Below are 17,585 nucleotides of genomic sequence, written 5' to 3'. Positions count from 1 at the left end.
TTGGCCATCCAGAAACTCAATCAGAAACCATCATCGTAGACCTACCAATGCTGTTTGTGACTGCTTGCCTTGCTTTTGGTTGTTTTTCAGTTTCTCGATGCTCAACGTATAGGTAACTTGACTGAGTACCTGCAAGAGCTGCATCGGCGAGGTTTCGCCAATGAGGATCACACCACACTCCTTCTCAACTGCTACACAAAGCTTGAAGAGGATGACAAGCTCACCAGCTTCATCATGGTGACCCTCCTATTTCTTCTCCTTACTTGGGAAGAATTGGAAATGTCCCAGTTATGGTGAAATTCCCCAGCTCAATGAACTTGACATGCTACTTATGGGAGCTTTTTTTCTGGTATTGGTTAGGTTGTAATGCAGGATTGTAGTAGTGTCGCACTTTCATTAATCTGTTCAAGTCATTGGTGCGGCAGCAGTATCTTTGGTGGTGACTGCAAGCATATGAACGCTTGAACATTAGCTGTTATACGATTCTAAAGTATTTAGACGTTTGGTATTCCATGATAATTAACTCTGTATGTTGACCACTGCACAAAAAAGAAAATTTGCTAGTATTGCTGGAAGGGTGAAATATTGTAAGTGAAAACAAGCCTTACTGTTGCATTTAGGCAGCTTGCCCCGCCGTGGTGGTCTAGTGGCTAAGGTACTCGGCTGCTGACCCGCAGGTCGCGGGTTCAAATGCCGGCTGCGGCGGCTGCATTTCCGATAAAGGCGGAAATGTTGTAGGCCCGTGTGCTCAGATTTGGGTGCACGTTAAAGAACCCCAGGTGGTCGAAATCTCGGGAGCCCTCCACTACGGCGTCTCTCATAATCATATAGTGGTTTTGGGACGTTGAACCTACATATCAATCAATCATTTAGGCAGCTTGAATCGTGCTCTAACAATGTGCAGTGGCATCTTGTTGTTGCCATGAAGTATGCGAGGCATTTGCTGCAGGGTAACAAAAACAGTACCACAAAATCGAACAAGTTGCCGGTTGGAATTCTTATGATGGCTATCGTGATTATTACCAATGAGAAAGGCTGAAGAAGGCTTTTTTTTGTAATAAATTTATTCATTCACTACACTGCCCAAAACGAATTTTTCACAAATGTGCAGCGCAACACTTATGTCTGGTGGCACAGTTTGATGAGAAGTCGTGCCAGCGAGCTTACATGTGTAGGATCTTTAAGGCATTGTGCAGCATCATATTTTTTCAAAAGTTTCTACCATGTTTAGCAGTGATTGGTAAGCACTCTTCATTGTGTATACTAGAATAGAATAGACTGCTGAACCTCCGATGTGTATTTCATGAGTATTTTATGGCCTTCAGCATGTGATAAAAGTAGGGAAAATGTGGCCTTTGAACATTTTATCTCAATGGCTATATATTACTATCAGGTAAACACTAGATTAGGCAGTGCTCTTTTTTTTTTCTTTTTGCCCACTTGGACAATAGGATTGCAAAGATTATTGAGCATTTTTTTTTTCTACAGAATTAACTATACAAAGTGATATATAAGATGAATCAAACTATAATGTGCATCTTTATTTGATGCAAACCTTGACATATTTTTCGCTCACCTGTGCATTGCCTTTAAGCACAGTATAGCCTTTGTGAAAGGTCTCTAGGAATGAATTGGGGGTGCTTGCAGGTCACCAAGGGAATCGAATTCCAGTTTTGTCTTGATAAACTAGGCAAGGCAAGAATGGCAAGTGCTGCATTGAAAAATCGTGGCTATGGGACCTCTAGGCAATATTTGAGCATTAAAGGAGCTGTGGTCAGCACAAGATACTTTTTAAAGAGTTCAATTTGGTAACAATGTAAGAAACTGCGGGCACATAATTTTTCACATTGCAATACAACTGGAATGCAGAAATGCCTATTGAGCAGTGCAATAAAGGACCTTGGGTAGTTGTAATCAAGCACAGTTTTCTACAGTGACCTTGGGCTTGTGCACTTTATCAACCGCTGCCATGAAATGTGAACAGCACACTGTGCTTTTTGTTTGTCCTTCAAATAGCAGTCGTCAACATTGTTCAATTCAGCAAGGTCATGTTTTCATAACACCTAAAACACGTCACCTTGTGAAGTGGCATGTGTTACAGTTGTTTTTTGTTCACATAGTTGACTGCATGGAGCACATGCATGTTGCCAGGCAAACAATAAGAGACTGGACTTCTTTCACTGCAGACAGAGGACGTGGCCTTCGATGTAGAGATAGCAGTGCGGGTGTGCCGCCAGGCCGGCTACTTTGCCCAAGCACGGCACCTGGCCAAGAAGCACGGCTGCCATGACCTGTACCTGCACATTCAGCTGGACGACTGCAAAGATTATGCAGATGCCTTGCAATACATCAGCCAGCTGGACCATGCTCAAGCTGAGGGCTACATGCAAAAATATGGCAAGGCATTGCTGGATGCGATCCCAGCTGAGACGACCCAGCTGCTTATGCAACTTTGCAATGATCGCAGTGGAAGTAAGGGCTCTGCTTCAGCATAGGCGTTTCTATTTCATAGCTTTTTTTATTCAGAGGCGGACATACGGCAGATATATTTGTTCACATGTAGTACTGAATTCATGTAATGGTAGTACTGTTCACATGTAATGGTAGTACTGAATTCGACACCAACTGAGAGACGACATTTCAGAGCTGGACCAATCCCCTTCCTGAAGGGTGGGATAGCTCCAGCCAGTGGCAATGTATGGGGATTTTTTGGGCACGGAGAATAGTAGCAGAGGGTGGAAAGAATTTTTGCAACGACATCGACCCCTTTCTTTTACGGAATGCATGTTTGCCTCGTGTACACATTGCTTGTGTGATGGTAGCTTTCGTCGTCTTGCACATTGAAGCTGTTCATGGACTCATCATGGTAGTCATGCTAAAATATTCTGTTTTGCAAAACTATATTTAGGTGTATATTACCGAAGTCTAGTCCATTATTGCAGATGTAGCTGAAATGTTTATTATAAAAAAAAAAAAAACTTGGAGGATGTCTGAGCTTCAGAAAGAGAAAGAAGACAACCACCGGTTGGTATGACAAAGCCACAAGAAAATTTGTACGGGTTTCTCAGAAAGAAAAGCGACTTAGTTGCCGGAAAATTCATCTTGGTCTGGGGTGCTTTTTTTTTCTTTTTTTAATGCTTCTGCCACATTGCGAGTTTCCGTAGAGCTCATTGGCTATGTTTGAGCTTTGTTTTCAAGAGTGGAATGCGATCGAATTATTAGACCGTGTTCGTATCTTCTTCCGAATGGCTAGCCTGGTTTCGCTTCTCAGTAGACACCTAAGCCACACACACACACACACACAAAAAAAAAAAAAAAAAATCGTAGTGTGAACATGTTCATGCATGCACGCGACAGAGCCCAGAAAGCATGCATGCGTGCTCTTTGCGCCATTTCACAGATTTTCTGTCAAGCTGCTGATGAATTTCTGAGCTGTGTGTACCACTAATGCTGAATAGTGTATATAATAGCGCGTCATTGGTATGCTAGAAGATCTATGTGTGGTGGCCAAGTCACTTAATGCATCATGCCATAGAGTGAGGGATCACAGGTTCAAATTCTCGATACCACTCAAAGAATTTTTACACCGCACATGATCAGATATTAGCGTGAATGGTTAAAGAGCTTGTGTCTCGGAAAACCCACTGCCGGCATCGGCCCCGCTGGTTGTGAGCGAAAAATCGTCTGTGTGTCTGTAACTGAAAAATAGTTATCGAGATAGCCGCGGGAGGCCGCTACTTGTCCATGCGTGCGCGCGCGATCACACTGAAGAAGTTGCGCATTCGAAAAGAAAAAAAGTGCTTAAGGTCACGAGGCATAGTAGTTTCTTTGCCTTGCCACCCCTCCCTGCTTAGCTTCCAGCGCTTTTTTCGGGACGAGAGAAGAGATAATGCAATTGCAGCGTGCGACAAACTTTTGTAACTCCACTTGCACTGGACGGATTCTTAAAAGTTTTGCGGCATTGAATTCGTGAGGCAATAAGCTCTTCTATTTAATCAATTCCATGGTTACTCGAAAAAGTGTTTCAGGGCCACTTTAACGCATTTTGTAAGAAAACACGCACATCGTGACCTTGAGCACATTTTTTTTTTCTTCGAATACGCGGCTTTTCAGTGCGATTGCGCACGTACTCGTGGACTAGCGGCGGCCCCGGTAACGACGAGTGCGCCATACTCAAATCTGTTAATGCATGTGACCAGAGCCACATATTCCTTCTTGGCTGTAACAAGTCATTTCTCAGCTTGTGTCATTTGCCAAAGAAAAAAAGCAATTTTTAGCTTTGAAAAATTTATTGTGAATTACAGGCTACATGCTGTGCTACAATATTTGCCTCACGTGTTCTCGGTAGCCTCGACTGCCGATCGGCAGCGTTTTCTGACCATGTTCAGTAAGTGTTGCAGGGTCCCTTTAAATTTGAAGGGGGGGCTTCACGGCAAAGCGAATTTTTTCTAATTAGGTGCTTTCACTGCTCAGCATCCCTACATTGCAGTGAAACCACTTTTACAAGTGGTGACATGCGGATACACCTATTCGTTCATTGGGAATACTCCGAAAATATTCGATAATATAAATTTAAATCAAAGCGAATTCGAATACTCAACTATTCATTCGAATATTCGAAGCATTTGAATATTTGCACAAGCCTAGTATATGAAATTATTGTCAGAGATGTAGTACAGTGCTGCACTTTTGCAGCAGATCTTCTAGGATGTTGGCACTGTTCACTATAGTGAATGATTTACATTTATTTACATTTAACTGTTGTACTAATCTGGAGTTATACTCTGGAATACTTTTTAGCCTGGTACAACCAATCATATGACTCAATCTGTGAGTGATCTTGCATTTCTTTGTAATGTTCATCTGTTGCCAACATTTTACAGTCCGTGGCAACTGACAATAATGAAGTGGAAGAATACAAACAGAGATAAACTGGAGATTATTGAATCATTGGTTAAAATTTTTTTCTGATTTTACATAATCAGTTCAATGGGTGGCATGAGCACAAGAGACTTGGTAGTGCTGAGGAAAACAGGAAAGTCGGTGTTTCAGCATCAGTTGGTCAGGTTGCCAGCAGGAGTAAACAAAGCAATGTACTTCTGCCTTTGCAGGTTCACTGCACCGGTCACAGCCAGAAGATTTCATACACATCTTTGTGAACAATTCAGAGGAACTACTGCGATTCCTGGAGCATATGGTCAAAGTGCAGCCAGATTCATCGAGCCTGGTATACAACACGCTACTGGAATTGCACCTGCAAGCCTACAAACATGAGGAGAATTCTGAGGTGAGAAAACAAGCGCACTAGAAAAGGCAGTAAAGCTCATAGAGTGATGTTCTGAAGGTATGTTTGTAGAAGGAACATTGATGAGAGAATAATCAGTTTCTGTGAGTGGCGACCGATGGAGCATCGCTAATGATCGGCACGCCTAGTCCAAGGATCCACTGACTCTTCCATCATATGTAGTGATACATATCAGTTACAAATGTCCCTTGCATAGGAGCTCCTAGTTTGTATTGGACAGGCAGTGCTATTAAATGTCAGTGAAGTATTCTGCTCCAGTAAGCCATGGGCTTCTTAGAAAACAGTTCTTGCTTCTTTATTATTTTGGTGACGGAATGCTCATGTGCTGGAAGCAAGTGAACAAATACTCTATTTTTAAAGGCTAAATTTTAAATGCTAATTTGTAGAATTATCAGCCATACGGAAATTTCTTTTTTAAACAAGAGCATCCTTACATTTTTGTGTCCCATCTGAGCACTGTTTTGTCTCATGTTGGTCTGTGCTGCGAGAACTCTGAAACTTTGACATTGGCATGGACATCAAAGGCAATACCAAATAACTTGGACGCATAATGCTTGCACTATTTTGTGTACAGTGAAGCAGGAGCTACAGATAGCAAAAAAAAAATCTGCCACTAATTTTTTGTTTATTTGTTTTTAATATGACATAGCCTAAACGTAACTGAAACTGGTGGTCTTGTGTTGCTCGCTCATAAAACCTACTTTCTCGGTGTTTTCCATCTTGGTCCTGTCGCTGATAATAACCTATTTTCACCATTGCGCATCTTGGTTGTCATGGTTTCGAGAGGGCCATCTGTCGTTTCCCCTGTGATGGCCCCGCCCATAACCCAGTGTTTTTATGCTGCACTTATGTTTTAATGCAGCCAGACACTTTGAATTCATGTTATTATAGTTGCCCAAAACAATATTGCCCCTCTGTTTCTTTTATTTTTGTTAATCACATGCTAAATATGTAACTGAACAGTAACTTGTTTCATGATTCATGACACTCAAGAAATAAGGATTTTTTTTTTTTTTTGTGAATGTATCAGTACTTACATAGAGAGAACTGCAATTGCGTAAATAGAGTTTCGATTGTCTGATAGCTGGTTTCTCAATTGAAACACTGTCTTCGCTTCTGTGTAGGCACGGCAGGCTCGGGAACAGCACATCATGGAGATGCTGCGTAACATGCAGGTGAGTGTGCACAGCTTTGATGAGCGAGGTCTCATGGAATGTGTCTGCTGCAGTCTCGATATGACCTGGACCAGGCCTTGGTGCTGTGCCAGATGAATGGCTTCAAGCCAGGCATCCTGCATCTCTATGAGAAGGCCAAGCTGTGAGTCGCTGTCGAAACTTAAGTGGCAGCTCCTTTGGTACCATAACTGTTGGACATGTCTCGAGCCTCGAGGTGTATGGATCAGACCTCTTCTTTCTACTTTTTACTGCCCATAATAACCGAGACAGTTAACCGAAACACTAGAGTAACAAAAAAAATCTGCTTTGAATTTTAATAGCGGTTGTGCACTTCGAGCAGAAACACTTAGCAGAGGCCACACATGCGAAAAAAACATGTCTTTGTAGACAGGGAACCACTCTGTCGCTTTGAAATAGAGGACATCGAGGGGGGGAATAAGAACACAAAGCTTAAGTTCCTGCAGAGAGCAATTTATCACTTCAATTACTTTTTTATATATGTCGTAAATGCCACCCTGCAATTAATAACTGCTAATAATGTTGCCTATAACTTTCTAGTCTGCAATGACTGTTGGCTTCATTCGTTTATGACTAACCATCCCTTGATCCCTTCCCCTTGTTTCATTGTTTCAGAGCGAGGCTCTCATAATTGTCCACGTAACAAAAAATCTTAATAATAACCTAGGCACCTAAGGCATCCTCTAAACTTTTAGATGCGGAGCATCTTATACTCGCGCCTTGTAGTGCGCCGTCCGCACCGCTTCTCAAACATTCGACAGCTGACGCGCGCGCATGCGCCGTCGCCCACTCTTCCACCATCTGTGCATCCCTTCCTCCTCTACACACCGCGCGCGCTTCACTCCTCCACCATCTGTGCACCCTTCCTCCTCTACACACCGCGTTCGACATCTACAATTCTCCTGATTCTCCAGTGGACGCGCATGTGGCGTCGCGCTTCGAGAACATTCAACAGCTGACAGTGCATGCGCCGTCGTGCTGTATATATACTCAAGGTCGGCGCTCGCTCACTCAGTTGCCGCTCGTCGGTTGGTTTGTACGGCGCGTCGACGTCCAAGGTCACGGTGAAATGAATTCCAACGAATCCACAAACACAATGATCGACGTCCCTTCGACCAGCGCCACCCTTTCGCATACGTGTGTACGTGTTCACTCATTTAACACCCCCTCCTACAACCACGTTAACCAATTTAGCCATCGACCCAAGTAAGTCGCAATTCAACACCCCATTTCACAACCACGTTAACCAATTTAGCCATCGACCCAAGTAAGTCGCACTTTAACACCCCGTTAACCAATTATATGGTCCGCATCCTCCTCAGTGTTCCCCCGAGGGAAGCTGCGGGCAATTTTTTTTCAATCATGCTAAGAATCAATCACAAAGATTGGTCAAGGCCGGAAATATCGATAACAGTGGTAGCCCAAGTATGAGACAACTGTTGATCAACTTGCATAGAAAATAATCAAATGCCCGAGCAAAGTGCTCATTCTGGACTCTGTCAAATTCCGCCATTGATCAATGCTGACTGGCCCAGTGGCCTGTTACGACCTGTCTGATTGGCCTAAAATGCCGTCATTACGAAATTTGACAGTATGGTGAATTAGTGTCCAGAATAGCACCCCAGACATCTCTCACGTAGACTGCCATGGGTGCCAGAGGGATAGGTATCACATCTTGCCTGCACCTGTGCTAATAAGTCTTTGTGTCCCCCTTCTATTCCACCACTGTGACTTCTTTCTTGTGTTTGTGTTTGCACACCCAGTCTTTCTAACTCGAATGGTATCTATTAACTAGTTCAGCTCTCTGTTAATGCATTTTTTTTCAATTTGGTTATAGTAATTGTTACACTACTGTTTAAAAATGCAAATATCTTTGTCTCCATTGTCTGTTGACTTCATTTGCTTATGTGTTGTGTTACTTTTATAGTGCTACTAAATCATCAAATCAACTAACTCGACTAGTTCAGCTTGCTTCTATGAGTGTCATTATCATGCGAAAGTTGCCATCTATGGATCGCGACTGCTTCCCTCATAGGATGGTGTGAGATGCACTCTGAGGGCATTGTTATTGGTTCTCATCCATGCAGGAAGGAGGATATCTGCACGATTATCGAGAATGTGCTCGACAAACTGCCTTTGGTGTTGTACATTGTGCTCACAATCTTACAGGTACCATCAGATCCTCGCCTACCATATTGACCAGCATGACTATGATGGTGTGATCAAGCTGTGCGAGAAGTTCGGGTACGTGCAGTACTTCCTCGAGGCAGTGAGCTGGTGGTGACCGAGATCATTGCCTTTGCAGCGTACATGACCCCAACCTGTGGATTCAAGCCCTTGGCTTCTTTGCACGGGCTGAGGGGGCTAGTCAACACCTGGCCACTGTGCTACAGCATATCCTTTTGTCGAGAAATATGTAGGATAGTGGCAAGCCCTCTTTGTAGCAATGCATGCTTATACAATCCGACGTGCACATTGGTTAGTGAAATAAAGTTGGATTGCTTCATGGGACTGACAACCAATTTTTCTCAACCCAGTTTTTTACAGCACAACCCCCTCCCCCTCAGTAGAGGTCAAACTTACAGCGGCTGATTCCAAAAAAACGTAGATATTTTGTAAGCTGAACTTCTCAATCTGAGAAAACACTAAAAAAGGCTGCTAAAAACTTCCTCCAGCAACACTGACAAGCAATAGTGATGCTGATTGCCCTTTTCACCAACTGTTCATTACACGCAGCATTGTGATTTCACAGTAGGGAGTGCAAGTATGCTTTTGCACCTTCATTTTAATATTTTCAACCGTCCTTTAATATGAAAAGCAGGTGGAATAAGTCTTCCGAACACTTGTCATCACGTGAAGTCCCTTTACCGCCTTGTGAGCCAAATTGTACTGGTACTTCTAAAACTTATCAGCAGGTGCCGCGGGGCCCTTGGTGAATAACATTTATGCTGCTGCTCATGATCATTGGATTATACATCAAGCAAAAGCGGCGCCAATGTTCTGCTCAGTATAAACAAAGGTGTATCAGCACATATTATGGTAAAGAAGATTGGTTGCAATAAAAAAAGTGTACTGTGTTTTGACACTAATACAGAGACCATTAACCGTGTACATCAGTCAAAAGTCACCTGATTGGAATCACATGCACCACCAAATGCTTTTTAGCACAAATGAGCCCAGCTCGTCTTCGGGGGAAACGGTACAAGGCCCGAGGATGACTCCAGCTTGTCTGTGGTTGGAAAAAGGTTCAAATAGTCACCGTTTTGTACTAAAAAAGTTCATATTTCTCACCAAATATTAGCATTTCATATTTCATTTTTCGGGATCTGCAGATTTGCCAAAGCATTATGTTGAGTTGAGCTGTTGGAGGATGCCAGACCTCCTGTCTATATATAGGACCATGAAAAAATGCCATCCGCATCTTCCCACGGGGGAACTCGAGTAAATGCGTCGCAGAGGGTTGGGGTTATCGCGTAAATGTTGCGTAACTGGTTATGGTTAGTGAATGCTTAACTGCTGTTTCGTCTTTATTATTTTTATTTATTGAATGAAGGAAAAGTGTTGCCTTAAACGAGTGGTGGGACGCTGATGTGCGATCCAGTGCCTACATATACGGGGTGGCCAGTGAACGGTTGTGCAGCTTGAACAGTCTGTTTTTCCTAGCAGACTCTGCCTCCGTGGGTCTTGCGAGGCGAGAGAAAGGGGGAGCAAATATTTGGCACGAGGCGCAAGCATGCGGCACAATACATGAGGCGCGAGCATGTACAGTGGGGGTATGGACGACGACGCGAGTGACATGGTGCGACTAAGAAATGCTCTGCATTTGAAAGTGTCAGTGCTGTCTGGGCATTCTTTGTTTGCTCCTTGACTGCTATGGCTGCACAGGTGGAAAAGGGGCGCCTACTGCCACCCGTGTTGGTAGTAGAGATGACGCGACCAGCACCACTGTCGTCATTGAGGGACTACCTTGTACGGCACCTTCAAGCCGAAAGCCGGCAGCTGGACGAGCATCAGCGGCTCATCACCCAATACCGCCAGGAGACTGAACGTGTCCGGCAGGAGATGAATGACCTGCGTAATGGCCCACGGATTTTCCAGGTGATGTAGTGAGTGTGAAGCCACAGTCGTAGCGTTTCGCACCAAAATTAGAAGGAAGTCGGTACGGTAATCATTCATAGTTATGGAAATGATGGGCCTTTGTGCTTGTGGCTTGGCCAGTGCGAATAATTTTTGCTGGAGCGAATAAAACATCATGCTAATTCCACTAATGCGAGATGCTAGTTGGGTACTATGAGGAATTTTTATCATAGAAAACGTGAATTATGTTCTTTGTGTAATGGTGAGTCTAGGAAATTCTCTGACATTCAAACAATTGATATATTGCATCGAACGCATTATTCGAAGGTCGTAGGTTCGATTCCTGCTCACGGCTGGTTATTTTTGCCCCCTAATTTCTTTCTTCTTATGTACATTCCATTTGTTCTAATAACGTCCCCTATACATTCCTTGGCATTATTGTCTGTTAGATCTCATAATATTGTGTCAAAACACGGAAAAACGAGCCCTTAGGTACACACTTCTTTCCCTTATATATATATATATATATATATATATATATATATATATATATATATATATATATATATATATATATATATATATATATATAGTAAAATGGTATATACAATAGTAACCCATTGCAGCAGGCTGTAGCCTTTTATTCTTATTTGTGTTTTTTTTTTGTCTGAGAGCCAGATTCAAATAAATGCTGATCAGGAAATGAGAAAATGGTACTCAGTTTATAAAGGACACCTCACATATAAGATTGGACTTTTTCTTTGGTGTGCCTCTAATGAACAGGGGCGGAAGTGCTGTGTTATTTCTGCTCCCCAAGCTGCTAACAAAAACTGAAGCCACTTGCACCCTTGAATGAAGGGTTTAAATTGCAGTCATGGCTGTCGGGAACGTTGTCCTTTATAGAGAATAGACCACCTTTTACTTAGTCTTGCAAGCACTGCATAAAACTGCCATGCTTATGGCTTACTGTTGCTTACCTATTATTGTGAAACCTTTATAGTCACTTGTAACATCACAAATGGTATTAGCCTCAACCTTGGTGTAGTCATATACCGTATTTACTCGCATAATGAATGCACTTTTTTTCTCGAAAAATCGAAGCAAAGTTGGAGGTTTGTTTATTATGGGGGGCAGATTTTATGAAAACTTTTTCGGGATGAGCAAAAAATGTAAAAAAAAAGTTTGGTCGCTTACTAGCTTCTCGCATACGCGTAGACTGTTTGGAAACAGGTTCCTTGTTGCACTTTACTCATCTTTGATTGTTGATGGCGCTATCTTCTGCAAGCTGTCCTCGTGCCACCCGCACATGCCATAAAAGTGTTTTGCGGCTATCTTTTCTCACAGATGTTGAACTGCAACCGTGGTATCTGCTGTGATCTCGAGGGGTGCCCAGAAGCGTGCGCACATACTTCGCCAACTTCGCGGCAAGCTCGCACGACGACGCCGTTGTCGTTTTAGCTACTAACAAACATTGTAGCAAGCTACCCCCGAAACATCAAAAGAAACCATCGATAACAAGATTAACGACAAAATAGGGTCGCCGCCTCATTTCCACATGAGAAGCTTCTACGCGCGTCGAATAAGCGAAGCGAGAATCACGGGTGCTACTATGTTGTGAAAATCGCCAGGATCTTTTCTGGCTGACAAGCGATTTTTCCTGGTTTTCGAGAAACATGAGGCGCGATAACGACGAATGACGCTTTGTGACAGCAAATCCTGTCGTCGTCGCTCGAGAATAGCTTGCACCTTGTTGGGCCTTAAAGTTTTGTATTTGCAGGAAGCGATCGTCGGTCGGCGCGGGCAGATCTATGACCTTCACTCGCTCCCGCTCGCTGTGTGCTTATCAGCTGCGATGTCTCTACACTCCTGTTTGTGAACCCCACTGTGGCGCACAGATAAATAAGATGGGAAATGTGTTGTGCACAGATAGAAAGAAAAACAATTTGGCACGCGGCAACGGGCAAAGGGGGGAGGGAGCGAGTCGAGGTGGCCGAGGGCGGTCGGTATATTAATGAAAAAATGAGAGATCCAATAGGTACTTAGGCAAGTGTCTGTTAGCAAGACTGCAGTCGATGAATGTAGGGGGTGCATTTATTATGCGGGGGGAAAATCCATATTTTGACGACTGAAGTTGGGAGTGTGTTTATTATGCGAGTGCACTCATTACGCGAGTAAATACGGTACTATCTTTATTTTTAGGGGCGAAGCTCCTTAGGGCGTGGGCTGTGCGTCCCCTGTAGCCTGTATGTAGCCACCTCTCGTTTAGTTCTTGCAGTGTCCACTAGATGGCGGTACCGTCTCCTGTATGTCGCCTCTTCTCGTTTAGTTCTTGCAGTGTTCACTAGATGGCGGCTCCGTCTCCTGCATGTAGCCACCTCTCGTTTAGTTCTTTCAGTGCTCACTAGATGGCGGGACTTGTAGCTGATGATGAAAAGATGCAAGATGTTATAAACTAGACGGCGGTACTTGTAGTTGATGATGAAAGATGCGAGATGTTATAAAATAGGAATGATGTCACATATGGCACGTGTCATTGGTGGAAGGCAATCGTTCGATTTAGTGCGGCGACGTACGCTAGGGGGAGCATTGTAATAAAATCGAGTAGGCAAAATGTACGGAAGATTCATGGTTTACCAGGTTTTCCTCCAGAGCTTCGCCCACTCATCATCATTCACTTCGTGGATATGGCGGCACTTTTTTTTGTTGCTGTTTGAGCGTGTTTGGCTTTGAGCATTTATGTAAACATGTGCATTCTGCTAGCATACAAGAATACTGTGGCATGTGCAAAGTGCTGTATGATTATGTGTTACTAGTTCTTTGTTTGGTTTCGACAAAAAGAGTCGGTTATGTAGATAAAAACCTTATGCTACTTGTTGATGTGTGGAACGTACATTGTCAATTGTTTCACAAAGTCCAGCCATACCATTCAAAACACAGTTGCTTGCTGTTGCAGAGTGCTTTTTTTATAGTGCTCCACTTTCATTAAAACTGTTGTACCTATTTAGTTGGCTTTTCCATTTCACTCTCATGCACAGGATGCAAAATGTTCAGGCTGCAATCACCAGTTGGAATTACCCTCTGTCCACTTCCTCTGTGGCCACTCGTACCACCAACAGTGAGTGATCCACTGGTTGTGTTCCATTGTACGGGTGTGATTGGTCTGAGAGGCTTTGTGGCAGTTGCAAGCTCTTCAAACCATCTAGAAAGGTTTAGCCATAAGTTTGCAATATATCGCACTATTTATTTATTTACTTGTTTTTTCATTTACTTACTTACAAATAAGAAGAGTGTAGGCCCAGGAAGCACTTTTGTGGAAGAAGCATAAAGGAGGAAAGAAATGTGGGTAACACAGAAATATTCAAAACAAAATACTAATTGTACAGTGCCAGACAAAAACAATGTGTTATGAAAAACCTCAAGCCAAGAATTGTAATATCTGCGCAATAAGGCAACAGCCAATAATTGCACCTAGGTAAAAAGCCTTTTAATAACGAGAAATTCAGGTGTTTTTACGTAATTCATCTTTTGCTACATTCATAAATGGCACAAAGGAAGAATGAGTAATTGAAATTAGTTTTGAATTTGAAGGCTGTGCAAAATCCAGAATGGCAATGGCTTGTTAGTTACCATCTTAGTGGTATTACATACGCTTCAGGACACTGTTCAGAGTTCCACTTAGTTTTAAAAATTATGAATTTGCCTTGGCGTGTGGGGAATGAAACTGATAAATAAGCGATGCTATAATTTGCATGTTTCGCTATCTTGCACCCACTACACAGAACAGGCATTTTGGGTGTGTTGCCATGTGTTGTTTGCCTTTATAGACCTTTCCTAAAGTCGTAATTAATGTTTTAAGCTTTCAAATCTTTCTTTGCCTTCACAAGAAGCACTATTGAGTAGGACAGCATTCTGCTGTGTATGTGGATGACGAAAATTCTGCTGTGTATGTGGATGACCTTGTGGATGACGAAAATTCCTGGTCAAGAAAGACTCGTTAGCATATAAGGGTTAAAATGCCTTGATGCAAGACTTATCTTGTGCTTGATGACAGTGCTTAACAGTACTTGTTCGACAGTTTGTTAGTGCAAAGTGATTTCAGACAAGCTGTATCTGTCGTGTTGCGCTTATAATTTTGCGCATTTATGCTAGTGCTGTCCTGCATAACTCAGCATCAGGTAGCTGAAGGAGATGGCCTGGCCATCTGCTCAACCATATTCTGATCGAAATGAAGGTTGTCTCTCTCTATCTGTGGTTAAAGGGGCCCTGCAACACTTTCTGAGCATGGTCAGAAAACACTGCCAATCTGTAGTAAAGGCTCCCGACAACACGCGAGCCAAATATTATGGTGCAGCATGCGGCCTGGAAGTGACAATAAATTATGAAGGTCAGCTGAAAATTACTTTCTCTTTGCTCTACAAATGACGAAAGATGCTCAGAAGTCGCACTTAGTAAACTCGTCTATCAGCCATTGGCTGATTTGACAATGACGCGCTCGGTCATTACAGAGATCGCCGCGGGAGCCCGCGACTTGTCCACGTGTGCGCGCGCGATCACACTGAAAAAGCCGCGCATTCAAAGAAAAAAAAAAGAAAAAAAAAGTGATCAAGGTCGCAAAGTGCGGGCGACGTAGTTTCTTTGCCCCTACCATCCCTCCCTACTTAGCTTCTAGCACTTTCGTCGAGACGAGAGAAGAGAGAATGCAATTGCAGCATGCGACAAATCTTTGTTACTGCACCCACGCTAGACAGATTCTTAAAATTTTTGTGCCGTTGAATTCGTAAGGTAATAAGCTCTTCCAGTGAATTCATTTCATGGTTACTTGAAAAAATGTTTTAGTGCCCCTTTAAGGCCACGTGTTGGGAGTTCTTGTTGAGTATCAGCTACTAAAGTGCATTATTTTTTAATGGCTTGCTGCAGGTGTTTCGAGAACTATGCTGAAAATGACACCGACTGTCCTGAATGCCTGCCGCAGCACAGGTAACTGAAAGACGTTTCTGCTCTTAAGCAGGGCAATTTACAATTTTATTGCACGACGTACAGTAGAATCTCAAATACTCCCAGTAACTGCTTGTTCCTAACAGTGACCTCTTAATTTGTAGTTTTTAATCTAGGTCATGCAAAAAAACTCATTCGTAGGAATAAACATTTTCGCAATTCTCCTTAAACAGAACCACAGTGCTAACCCTAAGAAATTTTTCCTGAAAGGGAGATATTCCTGAGAGTATATTTTTGTGACAGCCATCTTCTGTTCCCCTAGCCATTTTATAAGCACCAAAGGTGCTCTCCCTTCACAACTGCTTGTTACCGAGCCATCAGTTGAACCAACGATGGCAATGTTTTACTGAAATTTGTCACTATCACGGGGCAAAACAGTGGCTACATTTACTTTGTGGTTACATACCTAAAAATTTTAAGACGGTGTGTGGCACTTCACGCAGCACATGTGCATATTCCTAATTTAAATGCAACTCCCATTAATCAAAATAATTTCTTTTTGTTTCTTGAGGCTCCGTCTAATGAAATAATATTGGTCACTAGTTTGAATAGGCTTTTTTTTTTGTATACTAATATTTAAAAACATCTAGGCTGCACTTTTTGAGCACAGCTACAGAAATGTTGGCTTTCTGTTTTGCTGATCACCACCTAACTTCACTGCAATTTTGCATACAATCATCCTTCTGTATTAATGTAAACTTTAATTGAACCTTGTTTCTACTACTGATTTACTGCACACTGAAATAATGACTTGCATTTTGCCTGTGCCTTTGTTGTGATCAGTAGCATCACATTAAGCTACGTGTTCATAAATATAATGCTGTTGTGCGATTCTCACAGCATTCCCTTGATACCTTCTGATGGCTAAGAGACACGACAAAGGGTAATTCTGGACAGCTGAAGAACACATATGTGAATTATGAAAAGTGGAGTAATATCACTTCATTATTAATTGCCAGATGTCTACCAACACAAGGCAATGTATAGTGTGGTATACAGGGTCTCGTCTAACTTGTGTCATTATAAATAGTTAATAAAAACATAGTCTCTGTGTGTCTCAAATTGGTGCAGTGTAGTTCTGAGCCATACCGAGCTCATCGTTAGTACATGCATCTTTTTCAATCTGCCAAGGTCATATTTGCTTGATGAACTTTTTAAATAGTAACTCTAGCTAAAAACCTTCAATAAAAACGGTGCAGTAGTGCTTTTTCAGAAACATTGGATTTTTTCAACTTTCCCACTCATTTTTTTTCCAGTCTTTCTTTTTAAAGTGTGTAAAAGAGATCTTTAAAACAAGACACAGGGCTTTTGGTGCCCTCACGTGCAAGTTTAACGAATTATCGAAGGTTACTCTGCACACAGAGGTCAGTAGAACTGGGCATTGGTGCCTGCAATAGACATTAATGGTAGAGATTAGGGGGGGGAGGCGGGACCAACAGTGTTGAAGCATTTTTACGAGCTGCCCGTCTGTATTCTTATCTTTGGGCTGCAGTGGTAGGTTTTCAAGGCTGTTTTTTTTTTCTGCAACCATGCTGCGACTCTTTGATCATGGGGCTTCTCTTTGAAGATGCAAACACATGGCATCATTAGCTATTAAAACTAACCTCCCTCCCATTTCGGATTGTGCATGTGTAGAGTGCAGGCGGATAGACCACTCGCATTTTTTTTTTTTTTCACACGACTCAACCATTCGCAGATCAGTCCGTTGGCTGAACACAAAAGTGTGGGTAAGGCCGTATGTTTAGAAAATACTCTTTTTGATGAAAAGCTTCTGTCACATGTGAGTGACTCTTTTATCTCAGTCCATCCCTCTGTCAACCTCGCCCCCTGCATTGTGTTCCTTCATTGGTGCGAACAGAAAAGAAAAAAAAAAAAGCCTATGCTGCATCAACTGCTGCTGATTGTTTCATATGGCATTACCCTGTGGTCACTAGTTTTTCTTTTTGTTTGCCGGCATCACCAGATGTGAGTGGTGGCGCGAGTGCTGAGCTGACGCGAATGGTGACATGATGGAG

At 42.6% G+C, this 17,585-nt stretch overlaps 1 protein-coding gene across 1 annotated transcript in view; it reads left to right on the top strand.

The window, feature by feature from the left end:
• Vps11 (vacuolar protein sorting 11) overlaps positions 1-17,585 on the top strand; it is a 46,501-nt gene that overhangs the window by 23,934 nt on the left and 4,982 nt on the right. Inside the window, exons 13-22 of the mRNA XM_075888889.1 lie at positions 91-237; positions 2,187-2,472; positions 5,112-5,287; positions 6,430-6,480; positions 6,534-6,622; positions 8,668-8,742; positions 8,804-8,893; positions 10,383-10,596; positions 13,611-13,690; positions 15,493-15,552. Of these exons, the coding sequence (XP_075745004.1) occupies positions 91-237; positions 2,187-2,472; positions 5,112-5,287; positions 6,430-6,480; positions 6,534-6,622; positions 8,668-8,742; positions 8,804-8,893; positions 10,383-10,596; positions 13,611-13,690; positions 15,493-15,552 (1,268 nt within the window). The remainder of the gene's footprint in view (positions 1-90; positions 238-2,186; positions 2,473-5,111; positions 5,288-6,429; positions 6,481-6,533; positions 6,623-8,667; positions 8,743-8,803; positions 8,894-10,382; positions 10,597-13,610; positions 13,691-15,492; positions 15,553-17,585) is intronic.

The sequence above is a fragment of the Rhipicephalus microplus genome, chromosome 3, assembly GCF_043290135.1.
Source record: "Rhipicephalus microplus isolate Deutch F79 chromosome 3, USDA_Rmic, whole genome shotgun sequence".
Lineage (NCBI taxonomy): Eukaryota > Metazoa > Arthropoda > Arachnida > Ixodida > Ixodidae > Rhipicephalus > Rhipicephalus microplus.
This window is presented reverse-complemented; position numbering and strand designations above follow the sequence as displayed.